General features: G+C 43.9%; 1 protein-coding gene across 1 annotated transcript in view; it reads right to left on the bottom strand.

The window, feature by feature from the left end:
• The window catches only part of LOC121566879 (chloride channel protein 2-like), a 169,172-nt gene that overhangs the window by 114,207 nt on the left and 33,303 nt on the right, over positions 1-21,662 (bottom strand). Inside the window, 1 exon segment of the mRNA XM_045216188.1 lies at positions 11,412-11,562. Within this exon segment, the coding sequence (XP_045072123.1) occupies positions 11,412-11,562 (151 nt within the window).

Below are 21,662 nucleotides of genomic sequence, written 5' to 3'. Positions count from 1 at the left end.
GAAATATAACTTGCATGTTGTCAACAATCCTTTGATTGTAAGCCAACCCTGTCTGTTTTGCTTCACGGTTGTTGCACGCATCGGTTTTGTTGCTAAACAACCCTCCAGTCTATAGCTATAGGGGTGGCCATTTTGGCTCAGTTCACTTTTCTAGTGGCTAAGTTGCACAGCCAGTGAGTGTATGGCAATAGTGGCTAAGTTGCAAAGCCAGTGAGTGTATGGCAATGGGACACTGTGCTACTACAGCAGGTGAAGATCACAGCAGACACCTCTGCCCCAGTGGCACTGAATAAAATATTGATTGCCTTATTCACATGCCCTAGTCCCCTTGGTTACCTGTGTGTGTGTGTGTGTGTGTGTGTGTGTGTGTGTGTGTGTGTGTGTGTGTGTGTGTGTGTGTGTGTATATATATATATATATACATATATATACACACACACACACACACACACACAACCGGTCAAAAGTTTTAGAACACCTACTCATTCAAAGGGTTTTTCTTTACTTTGACTTTTGATCTTCTGTTTTCTACAGTGAAGACCTCAAAACTATGAAATAACACATATGGAATCATGTAGTAACCAAACAAGTGTTAAACAAATCAAAATATATTTTATATTTGAGATTCTTCAAATAGCTACCCTTTGCCTTGATGACAGCTTTGCACACTCTCTGAACCAGCTTCACCTGGAATGCTTTTCCAACTGTCTTGAAGGAGTTCCCACATATGCTTAGCACTTGTTGGCTGCTTTTCCATCACTCTGCCGTCCGACTCATCCCAAACCCTCTCAATTTGGCTGAGGTCGGGGGATTGTGGAGGCCAGGTCATCTGATGCGGCACTACATCACTCTCCTTCTTGGTCAAATAGCCCTTACACAGCCTGGAGGTGTGTTGGGTCATTGTCCTGTTGAAAAACAAATGATAGTCCCACTAAGCCCAAACCAGATGGGATGGCGTATCGCTGCAGAATGCTGTGGTAGCCATGCTGGTTAAGTGTGCCTTGAATTCTAAATAAATCACAGACTGTCACCAGCAAAGCACCCCCACACCATAACACCTCCCCCTCCATGCTTTACGGTGGGAAATACACATGCAGAGATCATCCGTTCACCCACACCGCATCTCACAAAGACACAGCGGTTGGAACCAAACATTTCAAATTTGGACTCTAGACCTAAAGGGCCTAATGTCCATTGCTCGTGTTTCTTGGCCCAAGCAAGTCTCTTCTTCTTATTGGTGTCCTTTAGTAGTGGATTCTTTTCAGCAATTCGACCATGAAGGCCTGATTCACGCAGTCTTCTCTGAACAGTTGATGTTGAAATGTGTCTGTTACTTGAACTCCATGAAGCATTTATTTGGGCTGCAGTTTGAGGCTGGTCCTCATGAGAGCCAGTTTCATCATAGCGCTTGATGGTTTTTGCTACTTCACTTGAAGAAACGTTCAAAGTTCTTGAAATGTTCCGTATTGACTGAGCTTCATGTCTTAAAGTAATGATGGACCGTCATTTCTCTTTGCTTATTTGAGCTGTTCTTGCCATAATATGGACTTGGTCTTTTACCAAATAGGGCTATCTTCTGTATACCCCCCTTACCTTGTCACAACACAACTGATTGGCTCAAACGCATTAAGAAGGAAAGAAATTCCACAAATTAACTTTTAAGAAGGCACACCTGTTATTGAAATGCATTCCAGGTGACTAGCTCATGAAGTTGGTTGAGAGAATGCCAAGAGTGTGCAAAGCTGTCATCAAGGCAAAGGGTGGCTATTTGAAGAATCTATATAAAATATATTTAGATTTGTTTAACACTTTTTTGCATGATTCCCTGTGTGTTATTTCATAGTTTTGATGTCTTCTCTATTATTCTACAATGTAGAAAATAGTAAAAATAAAGAAAAACCCTTGAATGAGCAGGTGTTCTAAAACTTTTGACCGGTAGTATATATATATATATATATATATATGTGTGTGTGTGGTGTGTGCGCGCGTTCCTGTCTTGGCCAGCAGGTGAATGTAAGTGACGTACACACACCCCCACAGTGAGTCAGCATGGCGTCCGACAGACTGACAGGACACACTCATGTGTTTCACATGAATATTCAAAAAGTGTGTTTGTGTTTTTGTGTGTACAGTAGGAATTTTAAAAAGGGACAAAACAGCATGGTGTCTTAAAAGCATGACTAACTAAGCATTGGCACCAACAACTCAAAGTTAAGAGACAATTTTTAAAGAGAGAAAAAAATATAAACATGTTGACCTAAAAAAGTGTATAGTTTCATTTTTCAACAGTGCTGAGAAATAGCAGGTGGCAACTCTTTGGAAATCTGGGTCTTTATGATGGTTGTCTACAGTACAGCACGTGTTTGTGTGGAGCTATAGTGTTGGTGTTAAAAGGTGTGTGTGTGTTCAATATGAATATTGAAGAGTCCGTGTTACACAAGGCCAGGGTGAATATTTTTTCCTGTCAGCCTTCATTAGAAATACTACACTTAAGACTAGAAAGTAACTGTCCATACGCACACTCTAGGGTTGGGCGATATTATGATTAGTATCGTCTATCGACGATGACATCATGATGGTGACAGACGATGGTTTAGCAGAGCAGAGAATTCTATCAAAGTAGCGCCATATATTGTCTCTCTCTCGCTCTCACCACGCACATACAGTCAGGTCCAAAATTATTGGCATCCTTGATACAGATGAGCAAAAAAATACTGTATAAAATAAATAATACAAACACAGAGCTATATTGTACGCAAAAAACAATTGGGAACTTATATTATTTTATACTAATACAATTGCTCAGAGAAAGATTTTGTTGAACAAGTACTCTTTTTTTGAGACGCCAAACCTACCACTAGTGTGCACAGCCAAAGAGCTCAATTTTCATGTAATCTGACCATAGCACCGGTTCTAATCCAAATACCAATGTCGTTTATCAAACTGCAGGCGATTACATTTGTTGAAAAGAACCCCATACCTACTGTAAAATATGGTGGTGGATCTTTGATGTTTGGGGGCTATTTTGCTTCCACTGGTCCTGGGGCCCTTGTTAAGGTCAACGGCATCATGAACTTTGCCCAGTACCAGGACATTTTAGCCAAAAACCTGGTTGCCTCTGAATTTCTATATCACAGAGGGGATAAAAGTCTATCATGTGGTCCGAGTAGAAAACAGGAGACAGTAGATAGAGTGAGAGAGAAAAAGAGACAAAGAGTGGAAATGCAAGGAAAAGGCAGGTTGTGTACTGGCTGATGAGAGGGGAGAGAAAACAGACGTAGTTCATCTGGGGTTGGCATGGCAATGCGATGTGATGCAAGCGGTGCCACAAGTGACAGCAGCACAGCCATGTCATCGGTTTGTTCCCATGACAACCCATTTGTCCATCTCCTGCCTGGCCCTATCAGCCTCTTCACTAGCCTGTCTATCCCAGAATGCCTTTCACCACACCGCCCAGAGGAGAGGGACCAGAGAAGGAGACAAAAAGAGGACCGACAAAGAAATGCAGCAAGAGATGGGAAGAAGAGGGGGACTGAGGGAGGGGAGGGATGGATGGATGATGACAGAGAGACGGAGAGAAGGAGGGCTGGCGCCAGCTAGTATCCATGGTGACGTGTGGCGCCATGCCGTGCTCCTACTGACATCACACCGGTTGCAGGGAAAAACGTGTGTGTGCCTGTGTGTTCTTGGAACCAATTAAATAACATACTGACCCCCCTGAGCACTGAGAATGGAGCAGGTGGACAGCTGAGATCTATGAATATACCAAAACAGAGAGCCAAGGGCTGCGAGAGAGAGAGAGAAGGGGGGAGAGAGCTTGAGAGAGAGAAGGGGAGAGAGAAGAGAGAGTTTGAGAGAGAAGGGGGAGCGAGAGAGAAGGGTGAGCGAGAGGGGGAGCAGAGAGAGAGCGAGAGAGGGGAAGAGAGAGAGAAGAAAGAGGGGGGAGGGAGAAGGAGTCAGAGAGAGAGAGGAGAGACGGGGGCAGAGAAAGAGATAGTGGGGGAAGAAAGAGAGAGGGGGAGAAAGAAGAGGGGAGAGAGAGAGAGAGAGAGAGAGAGAGAGAGAGAGAGAGAGAGAGAGAGATCGAGAAGGGGGAGAGAGAGAGGGGGAGAGAGCGAGAGAGAGAGCTTGAGAGAGGGAAGGGGAGAGAAGAGAGCGAGAGAAGGGGAGAGAGAGAAGAGAGCGAGAGAGGAGAGAGAGAAGGGGGAGCAGAGAAAGCAAGAGAGAGGGGCAGAGAGAGAAGAAAGAGGGGGGAGGGGGGAGAGAGAGAAGGAGTCAGAGAGAGAGAGAGAGATGTGGGGAAGAGAGATATGGGGGCAGAGAGAGAAAGGTGGGAGAAAGAGATAGTGGAGGGAGAGAGATAGTGGGGCGAGAGAGATAGTGGGGCAAGAGAGAGGGGGGGAGAGAAGGGGGAGAAAGAGAGAAGGGGGAGAGAGAGAGCGAGAGAAGGGGGGCGAGAGAGACAGGGAGGGAGGGGGAGAGAGAGGAGGAAGAAAAGGAGAGAGGTGGGGAGAAAGAGAAGGGGAGAGAGAAGAGAGAGCGTGAGATAGATGGGGCAGAGAGAGCGAGGGGGCAGAGAGAGATTGAGAGAGGGGAGAGAGAGAAGGAGAGAGAGAGACGGGGGGGCAGAGAGAGACTGGGAGGGGAGAGAAAGAGGGGGAAGAGAAAGAGGGGGAGAGAGAGAGTGGGGGAGAGAGAGAGAGAGAGCGAGGGGGAGAGAGAGAGGGGAGAGGGGAGAGAGAGAGAGGGGGAGAGAGAGAGGGGAGGGAGAGAGAGGGGGAGAGAGAGGGGAGATGTGTAGAGAAAGACAGAACAGAGGAAAAGAGACTGTCACAGTGTCATTCCTCTGAAAAAACAGCTGCAGATGTTGTGTGTGTGTGTGTGTGTGTGTGTGTGTGTCCTAGCACAATGTACCCTCTTGGGGACATGTAACATCAATAGCAGCAGGAGTGAGTGACAGCACCCTGAGGCCTGTCATCTGCCCCCCCATCAAGTCCCTCAACCCCCACTGGGCTACAGACAGAACCCTGGGGTACCTTTGACCCCCCTCCAAACCCCCCCCCGCATGGGACCCCCACTGATCCACCTGGAAAATATCAGCCTGTGCGTGTGTGTGAAAGAGAGAGTGAACGTTTCTGACTCTCCATGTGTGTGTGTTGTGACGGCTAGTCCAGTGGACTAGTCTCTGAATATTTCATGCCTGTTCTCATGGCTGAGCTCTTTTAACAGAATTCATTACACAACAATCCCCGTTTCACTCACACACACACACACACAAGTACGCACAGAACATACTTGTATAACCACTACTTCAAATATCTCCCTCAACCGCAAACCAAAAAGTGGATGGCCTCAAATCAGTTGGTTTATTATTACGTCTCCAAAATTATATAATTAAAATAATTAACGTAATTAAATCTGTTGTGAACTTTTGATTAGTAAAACAGTAAAATAAGACAGAATCAAACTATCATATTATCCTAATAATGTCAAAAGAGAGAAAAGGTAGCTTAGTGGTTAAGAGCATTGTGCCAGTAACCGAAAGGTCGCTGGTTCTAATCCCCGAGCCGACTAGGTGAAAAATCTGTCGATGTGCCCTTGAGCAAGGCACTTAACCCTAATTGCTCCTGTAAGTCGCTCTGGATAAGAGCGTCTGCTAAATGACTAAAATGTAAATGTAATTGTGTGTGTACCCCCGTCCTGACAGTCCCCACCCAGCCTTGCTGATCCTAGCGACCGTAACCAAACCTCTGTAGTTGAGATTTCACCCTGTATCCCTGGTAACGCAACACCGTGGTAACACAGAACCAGCCTGTATATTTCAGCCTCACTCTCCTGTCCTCTCTCCGTTTCTCTTTTTCAACTATGGATTCCTCTCTCCATCCTCCTGCTCTTTCGCTCTAGTTGTTCTATAGCTCAACTCTTCCCCCTACTGGCATATCCATGCAATAGCAACCCTTCCACTACATTTATAATTTATTATAGCATGACTCACTTTGTGATAGAATGTACTTGTAAAATGTGCCATATAGAAGTAACATTTGATTGATAAGTGTTCAGTGTGCTCTTTAAATAATACTAATTTGTTCTGCGAATGTCATTACCAAATGTTCTCCTCTAGATAGGCAATTACACACACCTAGGCAACTGTATAGAGCCGTTGCATAGACAGAGGCCCATCACTGCAGCTCATCATCAACACACACACCTCCCAGGAGCGCTAGGCTGGAACTGAGTGTGATGAGGGGAGAGGCACTGCTACAACGTTCAGCTTAATTTACTCTGTGTGTGTGTGTACGTACGAGAGGAAGAGAGTGTGTGTATCCTAGAGAGAAAGTGTGTGTGTGTGTGTTCGTGTGAGAAAGCGAGCAATAATGAAAACAGAGATTCTGCCGAGCTAGGCAGAGGTGTCTTTTGTCGTGCTAGAGTGGAGTGTTTGTGTGACAGTAACACACAGTGACAGAATAAACCACCGTATCTCCCTCTACAGCTAATGTCATAGAGCAGAGCTGTGTGTGTGCGCCTCTCCTTCCCTTATTGTCATTCCAGGGGAAAGACAGAGTCTACATGGAAGATATCTGGTGTTAACTGGGTATGAAGAATTCATCAGTTGCATCATGTCCCCAAACAAAACAGTGTTGAGAGGTTGAAGGGAGACTATAGCTGAGTCAACACTATACAGCCACAACACTGGAAACTAATCACTGAGCTGAGAAGCATGCACACACACACACCCCAACTCTTGCAGTATTTTAGATCTTCAGCCTAACACACACAAAGAATTGTCACAAATAATTACTGTACACACATACACCTTGCTGCAGAAGTGAGCAGGGAAACAAATTGCAATGAGCACGTATTAACAGTAGAGGGCACTTCATTCACATGCAATGAGCTGGGATCTGTGACTGAACTCTGACATACACAAATTAGAGTTCTGTGCTGTTTTGATAGTGTGTGTAGTGTAAACAATTGTTCCATTTCAACTGTCCTGCTCTATTAATCCGGATCTCATTAACATGCACAAGACACACCTGATTGTCCAAGGACATGTACTGTATGTGAATGTCACAGATTTATCACCTGGAACAAGTTTAACATGTGGCACTTAATCCCTTGTAGCAGGGGTCTATGGCTGGGCGATATGGTCTAAAAATCATATCTACATTTTTTCTAACTCATGACCGATTCACAATATACACTGTGTGCACAAAACATTAAGAACACCTTCCTAATATTGAGTTGCTCCACCCCCTTTTGCCCTCAGAACAGCCTCAATTCATTGGGGCATGGACTCTACAAGGTGTTGAAGGCATTCCACAGGGATGCTGGCCCATGTTGACGCCAATGCTTCCCACAGTTGGGTCAAGTTGGCTGGATGTCCTTTGGGTGGTGGACCATTCTTGATACACACGGGAAACTGTTCAGCGTGAAAATCCCAGCAGCGTTGCAGTTCTTGACTCAAACCAGTGCTCCTGGCATCTACTACCATACCCCGTTCAAAAGGCACTTAAATCTTTTGTCTTGCCCATTCACCCTCTGAATGGCACACATACACAATCCATGTCTCAATTATCTCAAGGCTTAAAAATCCTTCTTTAACCTGTCTCCTCCCCTTCAACAATGATTGAAGTGGATTTAACAAGTGACATCAATAAGGGATCATATCTTCAACCTGGATTCACCTGGATTCACCTGGTCAGTCTATTTCAAAGATTAGTTCATAATGTTTTGTACACTCTTAACAAGCTTGTTGCACAATAAAAATCAATACACTGCATTTCAAAACAGTCAGCAATAAACTAATGAATTAAGGGCTTGTGGTATTATACATGGCTAAATATAATTATTCCACAACCATAAGACTCACTACTGTCATTATTTTATCAAAATAGTTTAACCTGCTTTTGTTGCAATAATCACTGATCTAGCTTTCATGCCCGTCTATGAAAATTGCCTATTTGTAAAAAAAAAAAAAAAAACTGAACCATTCACATTGCACATCCACCATTAATAATGACCAACTTCTTGTAACAGGCATTATAGAAAATTAAGACCGGTCTCTAACAATCTCTCAAGCACAAGCCCATGTGCTAGTGAATACCCAGCTAGTCTTTATTTTCCAAGTCTAGCCAACTTGGATCTATTAGCTAGCTAACAAGGTATAACAGTTGAACTGTTATGAACAAACCCTGTCTGTCTCCAACTGTTTCAACAACATACTAGCCTGTCCACTTTGCTTAGATGTTGAAAGTGGCCTACCTGGATAAGAATATGCTTTTTTCTCAGATTGAGATGCCAATGCTCATATATAAAACACAGACTAGACAGTTGGCACATAACAGTCTGTGGCTAAAATGCTGCAAGTGGTATGTGGTACCGCAAATCTGCGTCTGACAGAAACTGAGCAGGAATTTTCCAGAAACAATGTTCATTGATACTCTCACATTAGTAGGGTCTGCTCTCTGTACATTTTGGGAGTTGAGACATAAAAAGGGTATCGTTAAAAAGGTTAAGTTCTCCTCTATTACAGTAAACTAATGTCTCAATGTGTTTCAGTGTCCACATGACCGATTCTGTTGGACAAAACCTCAAACGCAAATAACGAGTTCAAACTACTTGTCAGAGAGGAAGAAGTGATCTTTCTTCTTCATTGTTGTAAATGTCAGCAGGGGGAGGGGCTTGGTGTATGAGTGGGAAGGTCCACCCAGCACAGAAGGAGCGAAGGAGACGAGAACAAAAAGACAACATGAGAACAAGCGGACAAACGCTAAAAACTGAAAAAAATTTACTTTGATTCTTGCATTTGGAATTTCACACTAAAACATACATTCAAAGTAATTTGATATATCGCCCAGTCCTACAGGGGTCTTCAACCTTTTCTTGTTCAGGGACCCCCATCATACGTTAGCAAAAAATATAAAAATAAAATAAAAAATTATATAACATCTTGTCTTATCAGGTAAATGATGATAATGGCAAGGAGAAATAAACATTTTAAAATGAACAGATCTGGTATATAGTTTTTCATCATTTTGAACTCCCCACAGTATAATTGGAAGAGGAAGTGTAAACTCTACCATAGCCTATTAGCTAGAAAGGTAACTCCGAAACACATTTTCATTAAGAGCAGCTGTTTAGCTGGTTAAACAAAGGTTAGCCTTGTATGTCCAAGTCAAAAAAGCTTACCAGCAGCCAGTGGCACTTGCCACACTGGTAGCCTATTGACTAGTAGCCTATTTGCAGGTGATTTTTCGAGTTGAGAAATAAAGTTGACATCATTAGAAAGAAGATATTCTCCTCTTGTCTACTGCAGGTATGCAATATAAAAGAAAAATCTTTGCTAGTGAAATAATCGGAAGAGATTTCACCCCATGCTTCCTGAAGCACCTCCCACAAGTTGGATTGGCTTGATGAGCACTTCCCCAAAAACATTTCCACCGCATTTCAGCCCTGCCACAAAAGGACCAGCTGACAACATGTCAGTGATTCTCTCGTTAACACAGGTGAGAGTGTTGACGAGGACAAGGCTGGAGATCACTCTGTCATGCTGATTGAGTTAGAATAATAGACTGGAAGCTTTAAAAGGAGGGTGGTGCTGTGCTTGAAATCATTGTTCTTCCTCTGTTAACCATGGTTACCTGCAAGGAAACACGTGCCGTCATCATTGCTTTGCACATAAAGGGCTTCACAGGCAAGGATATTGCTGCTAGTAAGATTGCACCTAAATCAACCATTTATCGGATCATCAAGAACTTCAAGGAGAGTGGTTCAATTGTTGTGAAGAAGGCTTCAGGGCGTCCAAGAAAGTCCAGCAAGCTGCGGGATCGGGGCACCACCAGTGCAGAGCTTGCTCAGGAATGGCAGCAGGCAGGTGTGAGTGCATCTGCACGCACAGTGAGGCGAAGACTTTTGGAGGATGGCCTGGTGTCAAGAAGGGCATCGAGGAAGCCACTTCTCTCCAAGAAAAACATCAGGGACAGACTGATATTCTGCAAAAGGTACAGGGATTGGACTGCTGAGGACTGGGGTAAAGTCATTTTCTTGGATGAATCCCCTTTCCGATTGTTTGGGGCATCCGGAAAAAAGCTTGTCCGGAGAAGACAAGGTGAGCGCTACCATCAGTCCTGTGTCATGCCAACAGTAAAGCATCCTGAGACCATTCATGTGTGGGGTTGCTTCTCAGCCAAGGGAGTGGGCTCACTCATAATTTTGCCTAAGAACACAGCCATGAATAAAGAATGGTACCAACACATCCTCCGAGAGCAACTTCTCCCAACCATCCAAGAACAGTTTGTCCAGGCCCATCTGAAGTTTGTCAATGACCATCTGGATGATCCAGAGGAGGAATGGGAGAAGGTTATGTGGTCTGATGAGACAAAAATAGAGCTTTTTGGTCTAAACTCCACTCGCCGTGTTTGTAGGAAGAAGAAGGATGAGTACAACCCCAAGAACACCATCCCAACAGTGAATCATGGAGGTGGAAACATCATTCTTTGGGGATGCTTTTCTGCAAATGGGACAGGACAACTGCACCGTATTGAGGGGAGGATGGATGGGGCCATGTATCGCAAGATCTTGGCCAACAACCTCCTTCCCTCAGTAAGAGCATTGAAGATGGGTCGTGGCTGGGTCTTCCAGCATGACAACGACCCGAAACACACAGCCAGGGCAACTAAGGAATGGCTCCGTAAGAAGCATCTCAAGGTCCTGGAGTGGCCTAGCCAGTCTCCAGACCTGAACCCAATAGAAAATCTTTGGAGGGAGCTGAAAGTCCGTATTGCCCAGCGACAGCCCCGAAACCTGAAGGATCTGGAGAAGGTCTGTATGGAGGAGTGGGCCAAAATCCCTGCTGCAGTGTGTGCAAACCTGGTCAAGACCTACAGGAAACGTATGATCTCTGTAATTGCAAACAAAGGTTTCTGTACCAAATATTAAGTTCTGCTTTCCTGATGTATCATTTCCTTTTTTGCAGACCCCCTGCAGTACCTCCGCAGACCCCCAGTTGAATACCCCTGCAGCATTTAGACTGGTGTGGCGTCTTGTTTTGTGTCCCAGTACAAATAGTGTCCTTGTACACAGTGGAGATGTCCTTTTCAGTCACCCAAACATAATCACTATTATCACCATCAACAGTACATGGAATGAGGTGGCTCACACACATGCAAACACACATGCACACACTGACTGCACAAACACTCCAAAACTCTCCCCTCAAATCACTCCTTCAATACACTCCAGTTGTCTTTTGTTAGTAAAAATCTCACTACATGGTATCTGGGAAAGTTGATGTGAAGTGAGGCATGTTTCACAGTAAGAAAGCACAGTCAGAGAGAGCGAGAGACCTGGTCAGAGAATACGGTGTGGTTACAGTACGTCAGCTTGAGTGGTCAGTATTGGTCAGTACTCACGGCGACACTTAGCACAGCGGCCCTTGTTGTACTCCAGGAGTTCCAGGGAGCGTGAGCGTTCTGTGACCGAGCGCCTCCGCCCCTCCTCCCTCATGCGAGCTGCCTCTTCTTTAGCATACACCCCCAGCTCCTGGGTGTATCGACCATACATCTGGAAGAACACACAGAAAGGGTTATTAAGGGAGAGCAGTAGGTAATCCACACAGGTGGCTGGTGACATCTTAATTGGGGAGGACAGGCTCATAGTAATGGCTGGAATGGAATTAATGGAACGGTATCCAACACATCAAATACATGGTTTCCATTCACTCCATTCCAGCCATTATTATGAGTCGTCCTCCCCTCAGCAGCCTCCTGTGCAATACATACACATAAAAACAACATGCCATGTACTTCCAGCATGGACTGGTTATCAGACTAGACAACCCTATTTACTACAACACTATTTTACTTACACATCTTGTTGACTGAATGAGTCACACCAGCACATTGCAATGGCAGTCTAACGCCTCAATCAGAATGACAATGTTATTGCATCAATGCTGCGTAATAAATTCTGCAGTCAAACTTTTTTCATGATGTAATCCAACATGTTTTGTGGCTATGTGTGCAACCAAAGTTCAACATTCACCTTTTGCTACTAGTTCTGTCAAGTCTGCGCATACAATTTGATGCATATGTTAGATAAATCCAACGTACATGCCACACAGAACGCACTGCAACTGCCTCTGCATCGCAATCGCAGCATTCCATTGAAAATGAATGTACTTCTGGTGTACCAAAAACGCAATGACGATGTCAGTCTGATCGAGGCGTATGCCTGGTCTGAAATGGATGGTCTATTTAAGTCAGTAAAAATTCCAGGCCCTATCTAGTGTATAGGACTGTATCAGCCAGAACAACAGGTCTAAGGACAGATAATATATATGAGAGCGGGAGGGAGAGGGAGGGAGAGAGAGAGACAGGTTGGGGAGTATGCCAGCTAAGCTAATTGTGCTGACTCTGGGTGTTTGTGTTATTCCCCGACTGACTGGACCTCCTCCCAGGTTAGGGGTTAGAGGTCATCGGAGTCTGCCGCCAGGCTTCTGAAGCCACCGCCCTCACCCCTCCCCTTTACACACTCACTCATCCACAACACAACACACGTACAGGTCACCATATCAGTCACTTCACACACACACACACACACACACACACACACACACACACACACATAGACATTATCACACACAAATGTCAGATGCACACACAGGTTCCTGTACCAAGAGGACCTTCACTTTAATCTCATCTTCCATAAAAACCTCCCTTATCCCACCCACACACATGCACACACTCATTACACAAAACAAGGGCATAAGATATAAATCGCTGGAACCAACATTTATCACAGGGCATTTCTGCAGCATACAGTATCCACATTATTTATGCAGCATACACACATTCCTGGATTTACACTGACACTCAGTACCAGTTAACCAGACTAATATGCATACACACATTCACTGATTTACAGACACTTTAATTTTCACTACCTGTACCCACCCAACCACCCACACACACACACACACACACACACACTCTCTAATATCAGTACCAGTTCACCAGTCTAATATACATGCATACAAATGCAGTAGACACACCGGATCTCACACAGTGTATGCAACAGCGTTCCTTGAAGGGTCAGAGAGTTATTTCCTGAACAGGGACGTTCTGAACAGGTAGAACATTCCTAAGAATATCTCCCCTATAGTGTGAGCCTAGTGTTTGTTGGCTAAACACAGCTAGCTGAAGATAGCGCTGGCCACCCCCAGATGACAGGGACACATGGAGGTAGAGAAGATGGAGGTAGAGATGATGAGGTAGAGATGATGGAGAAAGAGATGATGGAGGTGGAGATGGAGATGATGGCAGTGGAGATGATGGCGGAGATGGAGGTAGCAGCCAGCATTGGCCCCATGTAAACACAGCTGCCACCAAGCTACACTCAGCCACACCACCAAGCTATTTATAGACATTCATTTGAGAATGTGATGCTGTCTAAGAAACAGTGGGAGGAGGAAATAAAGAGTGAAATGTGGGGAGAAATTGAGAAAGAGAACAGGGGAGAACTGGAAAAGACCTGTGACAGATACAGAGGGAAGCAGCTTTTAGCAAGTTCGAGCGATAGCAGTCGAAAGCGTGATAGAAAGAGATACATAGTATGGATCGAAAGATAAGATAGACAGCCAGACAGATAGACACAGAGATAAAGTTAGATAACCTGTGGTACATTAGGTCCAGTAGCTTGATGTTCAGATCAATAGGCAGCTGAGTACTCTGTCAAAAAAAAGGTGTATGTGTATGCCTGAACACTACAGTAGTTTGATGTGTGTCATCTGTGCATGTGTGTGTATAATAGTCTGATGCGTATGTGTGTGTATGTGCAAGAGCATGTATTTGTGTTTGCCAGATAAGAGCACATGTGCCTCTGCTCAGAGGAAGGAGCTGCTTGACCTTATACAGTATGAGTAAAGAGCAGCATGATGGAGCTGATGACAAACGCCTCAGTAGAGTAAACACAGGCTGCTCAGCTCAGCGGAGCAGCGGGGAGCGTTTGAGACTGTCTGTCCTGTCCCAGGCTTATCAGATAAGAGGTTGAATTGAACAGTCTACGTGTGTGTGTGTGTGTGTGTGTGTGTGTGTGTGTGTGTGTGTGTGTGTGTGTGTGCGCGCGCTACAGGACAAGTCCGCAGCATTACTTGTTAGCAAAGTCATTACCGGATTTACAAAGCACCTGATCTATAAGGAGAATATCCAAGGAGAAGGAGTTGCAGCAAGAGAGAAAGAGAAGGATTGGAAAGAATGCAAGAGTGCTAAAAAAAAAGAGAACGGAGAGAGGGAAAATGGGTGTGAGGAGCGGAAGAGATTTTGGTTTTTGACTTCAGACACTGACCTCCATTACCCAAGATTCTAAGCTGCGCTCTGCGGCTACATTGACGATCTTCAGCCCAACATTTTATTTAAGCAAAGAAACTTCAAAACGCGGCGGAAAAGCAATAAGAGGCCCGGAAAAAAAAAGATGTCGGAAATAGCTTTTCACAGATGAGGATGTGGAAGCCGCTCAACAAACCGGAATGTACAAAGAAGACCAAAGAAGAAGAAACAAATACACACTTCCAGAACAAAGCCATGGTGAGTTGAAACCCTATAATTATGCCAAGTATAGGCAGCTCAGAAATAGGCACTCGGCTCTGCGTGCCTGGCTGGTTTAATTGATCCCAGATGAATTGAAGATATGTGCTCGACTCACCCCCCTGACCAAGGTCTTAGATGGGGCAGGAGGCAGGACAAGGCCTGGGTGAGGGGAATTACGTCTTACTGGGACTAAGCCACGGGATGGTTTTTCAATACCGTCAATACTGTTTGTTTTTTAATTCATTCATTTGAATATTTGTAGCTACTTTTTAAGTAAATATCTGCAGTCAACTTGTGTAATACGTTAGGAGATAAAGAACATTGAGTTCTTAATTTCACCTGTCACATTATTATGAAGCTTACAGTAGTCCCCAGTCACATGTCACGTGGTGTTTGTTTACAAGCACACAACGACGAGAGACTGGAGCCTTGTGAGTCACTCACTGTTGTGCAGCATGCGCCAGGTGATTTAATTACAGTATGGAATTCACAACTGTTTGCCAGCTAGATATCTTATAGCTATTAAGTTAACTGTCTAAAATGTGCTAAATGCTCTGCAGTTGTGCATTTGGTTTGCTAATTTAATAGCTAGTTAGCTAGATAGCTAAGTGATTAGCTTCTCCAAAATCAAGCATTCGCTTGGTAACAGCATAGAATACCCTCCTGGATCAAGAGCCTTGCTGGCAAATATTTGTTTTGTGCGTGCAGCAAAATGTGAGTAGCATTTTTGAGTTACTTGTATAGTTTAGGTCAGAAACTGTACAGAATGTTCGCAATGCGCTCATCAGCATTTAGTTAGCATTCTCTATGGGATTTTACATGTACTTGTTAGCATTGCTAACCTTTGGATAACAGTATCAGTGGGGTTTAAAAACAGCGCCCCTTGTGATCAGTTCCGTACTACTGAATATCCTGGTATGGCACAAGGTCAGTATGAAGGTATCACCATCTGGATACCGCCCAAGCCTAACTGGGACTAAACAATGGTTGAGACACAGGACAGTGGCAGAGGCAGTAGCAAATGTATATAGATTTGAATAAGATATAGATATGAATAAGACAAGTATAAGACATGAACACAGGTTGATGGAAGCTCATCTTCACCTGACAAACAAGTGTCTGACAAGGATCAGGCGAACACTGGTCTCTGACCAAACACAAACAACCAAATCAGACAGGGTCAATAGGAGTGTGACCTTGCTGCTCTCTCTGTGACCTCTGAACTCTGACCCTGACCTGCACAGTGTGCTGGAGTGGACAACTGAGCAGTGTGGCTATGTCCCAGTATTGTTAGAGCCCCTCGAATTGAGAATTTAGGTATTCTTCTGCCTTGGCTGAATAGGGGTGAATCTCAATAGAGAACAGATGAGGAAGCCATTTTAGACTATTGAGATGCATCCTAGAATTCCACCACCCTAGCCTTCTGCTGTATGTCATGTCCAGAGAACTCAGTGGTCAGAGGAGGCCATCTAAGTATTTTAAGATGTGGCCAGAGAGACGGTGAGAGGAAAAGATGAGGACAAAATTGGCTGTTGTCTCAGGCAGCCAATAGAAAGTCCCATTTAGAGCCCCACTTCCACCCCTGTAGGGCACCCCTGCCCCCGAAGTGACTCAACTGTATGCAACAGAGTTTATTATCTTCCAGGGAATTTAACCTTCTCTGTGTTGCTCTCTCCATCCCCCATTCTGTCACACCTCTGGGTAGCAGAGGTTGTTGTGATAACATCCTGTAGGTCTGATGTCTGATTGGAGGTTAACGCAACAGTAATGCTATTGGTCAACAACTCAAGATTTTGAATCTAAACAACTCAGATGTTATAAAGGGGTCTCAGATTCATTGTCTCTTCTCTTTGTTCCTGACCTGCTGTGGTGAGATATACTCTTTCTCTCTCTCCCCCAAGAGCTATTGGCCATGGCACAAGCCATGGATTCTTTGTCTTCCGCTCTGCTCAGATACTTAATATTTAATTAATGTCAGTATTGCCTTGTTATTTAAGTTTATGCCTTGTATAACGTATAGTTCATTTTACAATGATATGTCTATTTGCTTTTGATAGACAACTGACTTTTCTTGATAGACAATTCATGTAACTTAACTACAGTCTCTTGCATATTGGGGAGGAGCCAGGTTAAAGAAGGATTTTTAAGCCAAGAGACAATTGAGACTTGTATATACACGTGTGCCATTCAGAGGGTGAATGTGCAAGACAAAATATTTAATTGCCTTTGAACAGGGTATGGTAGTAGTTGCCAGGCACACCGGTTTGAGTGTGTCAAGAACTGCAACGCTGCTGGGATTTTCACGCTGAACAGTTTCCTGTGTGTATCAAGAATGGTCCACCACCCAAAGGACATCCAACCAACTTGACACAACTGTGGGAAGCATTGGAGTCAACATGGGCCAGCTTTCGACACCTTGTAGAGTCCATGCCCCAATGAATTGAGGCTGTTGAGGGCAAAAAGGGGGTGCAACTCAATATTAGGAAGGTGTTCCTAATGTTTTGTACACTCAGTGTAATATGCATTTTTATAAAATATTACCCAATTACAGTAAATAGTGAGTTTATGCCAATAGATTCGGCAATCGACTCGTATTAATTATTTGATTTAAAAAAAGGCAAGAACGGTCTCACATTTGATTCGACTAGGGATGCAATTCTTCAGTACTGGAAATGTATTGGCATGCATAAGAAAAAATGTAAGAGGATGTCAATTCTAAAGCTTGCTGTGTTTTGACTAAGGGAAAACTATTTGTGACACAGCAAACTAGCGATGAACATGCTTGATACCACTGTGTTGTCCCAGAGGATATCAGAGCGCAAAATAAAGCAGTTGCAGTCAGAACTTCAAGCATGCGAAAAAGAGCATGATCTGACTAGGTAATTTCTACATGACGCGCAGCGAGATTTGTTAGAACAAAGCACAAATAGGCTCCAAAGCGACTTGTCTGACTTGGATACAGATAGCAGGATGGACGCACAGTCAGTCCGACCTACTGGTGTGGTGTGCGTGTCCACGCCGCTCTCTAGTGTGTGAGCGGGCCAAGCTACCGAAACAGCCTCTATTGCATCTATTAGGACAGGTACATAGACTAATTCCAAACAGCCCACAAAGCCTTGTTGTAATGGTCAGGCACTGTCGGAACCTAGGCAGAGGAAATCCTCCTCTTTATTTTAGCCTTCTGTCCCACAGAGTAAAACCAACTATTTAGTTGGGTTTTGCAACTCTTGTCAGAGAAGTGGTCACACAATGCATAGATGTTGGGATTTAGGGTTTGGCAGACAGTCTCGATTCTATGTACAGGATTAGTGTAGATTTGGAGCTTAATCCTAAAATGTAGGATGTTCACCATTGGTATGCTATTGTTTTGTGCTGTAAACTGAGATACACTTCATTTTCAAATTGCTTGTGAAACCAGTTGCTTGAAAGTTGTGTTGATTTCACTTCAATAATCTTTCTTGATTTAAAAATTCTGGTTCTTTAGTTTATTTTCTCATGTTCAAGGCAAATACATTTTCTCTGAAAGGGAGGAGAGTTGGAGAGTTTTTATGTCTTTTATGATGCAGTGATCTCTGATCATCTTTTATATTAATCTGACAAACTTGATAAAACCACATCTGAAGTTGCTATTGACCAATCCAATCAGATAAAATAGTCTATGTTCATTGAAATGTTGAATCAATCTGTGATTTTGTGATGCACCTTCAGTTCTGTGTTTTGCTCTCACAAGAAGAATGGAGCATTCCTTCTCTAGCTTGTTTGCAGGAATGTGTTACCTAAGTACATTTGCATATCTAAAGAAGACAATGCTACCCGGCACAAGGACACTCCTGAAGTGATGCAGCTAGGAACGTGAACTGCTGCTCTGAAGATTGTCTACAGTGACTACAGCGCTGGCCGTCCAGTTTTGAACACTTCTGTCTGATCCAGAATCAGATGTGTTCAAGGGAGGATTATGTAGGGCAACTCAGCCACTGAAGTGACTTATCAACTCTATGTAAGAGGAGTTATTATCTTCCCAGGAATTCAGCCTTCTCTGTGTTGCTCTCTCCAACCAGAGTTCTGTTACACCCTTGGTTAGCAGAGGTTCTGTTGTGATAACGTCCTGTAGGTCTGATGTCTGATTGGAGGTTAACGCAACAGTAATGCTATTGGTCAACAACTCAAGATTTTGAATCCAAACAACTCAGATGTTATAAAGGGGTCTCAGATTCATTGTCTCTTCTCTTTGTTCCTGACCTGCTGTGGTGAGATACACTCTGTCTTTCCCCCCAAGAGCTACCAGCCAGGTTCTGCACAGCCCTGCATCCCTGTATGTCAAGTTACTGACAGCGGTACAGAGGCCACTATGGCCTAAGCTAACCCCTTTGGTGTATTGCATGCAGCTCTGTGTGGTACGTGCCGACAGCACAAGGCAGGCAGTGCCAGTGAGGGGTCCCAAATTAGGGGCTTAGGATGCAGGGCCAGCACTGGAGACCTGAACACACACACACAGCGGGCAAGTAATGAGCTGGCCACGGTTCAACTGGTCAACCCTAAAAGACCAAGCACAGCACTGACCCAGCACGCTATCGCTTACTGCAGCTAATGAGTGTGAGACTGAGTGAGTGGAAGATTGAAGAGACAACATGAGAGATAAGTGTGTGCTCTCTTTCATCTGAGAGAGAGTGTCAAGAAAAAAAGCTGGATATTGAAAGAGAAAGCGTAAAGGGAGTCTGAAAGGGAGAGTCCGAGATGTGCGTTTTCCTCTATCAGCGACCTTCCTTAACATAACACTGCACAATAACATGTAGAGGATTTCCCAGGGAGTAGAACACTTTTTCCTGCTGTTACAGTGTGTGTGTGTGTGTATGAGTCTATGAGAGGGAGAGAAAAAGAGGGTGAACAAGCGAACATAGAATAATAAAATATGAGATTCTGCAGAGCACGTGAGAGAAGGAATAACAGAAAGAGTGAGAAAGAGAGGAAAGTGAAAGAGGAGGGAGGGGAAGCCCACTCTAGACTGAGTCAGTGTGGGACGAAGCTAAGAACCCATACAAACAGATCACTATGTTATCATGGGAATGAGAGAGGGAGAGTGGGTACGTTGAGAGGGGGGGTACATTGAGATAAATAAAATATGGATGACTGTAAATTAAGATGTGTACATTGGAAGGGGGGAACGCGGGGGGCTGTAACAAAGGTTTGGGCACTTGTGCCAGGGTACCATGCCAACCCAAGGGCCCCTCTCTGTGTGCCACATCAACATGGGCACAGAGCAGGACAAACAGACAAGACAAGAGGGACGGACAGAAAAAAAGAGAGGGAGAGAAGGAAGAGAGGGATAGCTTGACAGGAGGTTTGTGTGTGAAAACAGTGGTGAGCGGTGAGGGAAGAAAGAGAGGTGCAGAGGAAGGGCAGACCGAGGAGAAAGAGAGAGCTCAACAGGAGGTATGGGTGAAAACAGAGGCGGGTTGATAGATGGATGGGACTAGAAAGGAAGCAGGAAAGACAGAAGGGAGGGAAGAGACATGTAGAGAGAGAGTTTGGAGCAGTTGGCAGAATGTACAGAACTTTAATTCATTCTGCTATGTGAGCTAAATTTAAATGTTGAGAGGGAGGGAGGAGGATAGGGGAGGGAGGGAGTGAAAGAGTGCAGCTGTGTGAACACTGGGATATCAGTGATTAATGACGTAGGTCTCACACTGGGCTGCTAGGGGTCAGCTAACTACCACACACACAGGCACAAACTGCTTTATACTGCAGCATTCACACAGGACACAGAGGGGTTAGGTATGGTACTGTTCCAGTGCTGTAGGTTTGGTGACAGTCCCATAGTGTTGTCACGATACCAGATTTGTAACGTCGATACCGATACCATGTGTAGTATCACGATACCGAAATGATACGCAATACCAAAACGATATCACGGCAAAAAAAAAAAGAATGCGTATTAGCTAAAGTCACAGAATAACCACTGGGCTTTATTTGTTTTTAAAACATTGAACAATATGTTGGTAACTGGTAGAACAACTAAAATAAATAGAATATATTCTATATTCAATTTCTTGCTAAAATAAAACACCATATTAAATAACAGAAGAATATCTTAAATTGTCCTTATGCAAAACCATACTAAACTGTTTTAAAATGTAATTTGAAACATAAATCAGGGTTAATTTGCTGATCTCTGGACAGAATATTGGGTCAAATGACATTAATTAGACCTATGATTCATTATTCATTGCAGCTAAATAATTGAATGTATTAAATGAATAGATTAGTTCCAAAACGACATGAAAAAACACTTTGAAGCTGTTTTCTGAAGAGTCATGCTGAATATAGAGTGCATTCGGAAAGTATTCAGACCCCTTCACTTTTTCCAAATTTTGTTACGTTACAGCCTTGTTCTAAAATTGATTTTTATATATTTTTTCATTCTTCATCAATCTACACACAATACCCCATAATGACGAAGCAAAAACAGGTTTAGACATTTTTGCAAATGTATATAAAAATAAATTAAAATAATACCTTTTTAAAGTATTCAGACCCTTCGCTATGAGACTAAAATTGTTTCCATTGATCATCCTTGAGATGTTTCTACAACTTTATTGGAGTCAACCTGTGGCAAATTCAATTGATTGAACATGATTTGGAAAGGAACACACACCTGTCTATATAAGGTCCCACAGTTGACAGTGCATGTCAGAGCAAAAACCAAGCCATGAGGTCAAAGGAATTTTCCGTATTAGCGCCGAGACAGGATTGTGTTGAGGCACAGATCTGGGGACGGTTACCAAAACAATTCTGCAGCATTGAAGGTCCAAGAACACAGTGGCCTTCATCATTCTTAAACGGAAGACGTTTGGAACCACCGAGACTCTTCCTAGAGCTGGCCACCCGGCCAAACTGAGCAATCGGGGGAGAAGGGTCTTGGTCAGGGAGATGACCAAGAACTCGATGTTCACTCTGACAGAGCTCCAGAGTTTCTCTGTGGAGATGGGAGAACCTTCCAGAAGGACAACCATCTCTGCAGATCCCACCAATCAGGCCTTTATGGTAGAGTGGCCAGACGGAAGCCACTAATCAGTAAAA

The sequence above is a fragment of the Coregonus clupeaformis genome, chromosome 5 (assembly GCF_020615455.1).
Source record: "Coregonus clupeaformis isolate EN_2021a chromosome 5, ASM2061545v1, whole genome shotgun sequence".
NCBI classification, from domain to species: Eukaryota; Metazoa; Chordata; class Actinopteri; order Salmoniformes; family Salmonidae; genus Coregonus; species Coregonus clupeaformis.
This window is presented reverse-complemented; position numbering and strand designations above follow the sequence as displayed.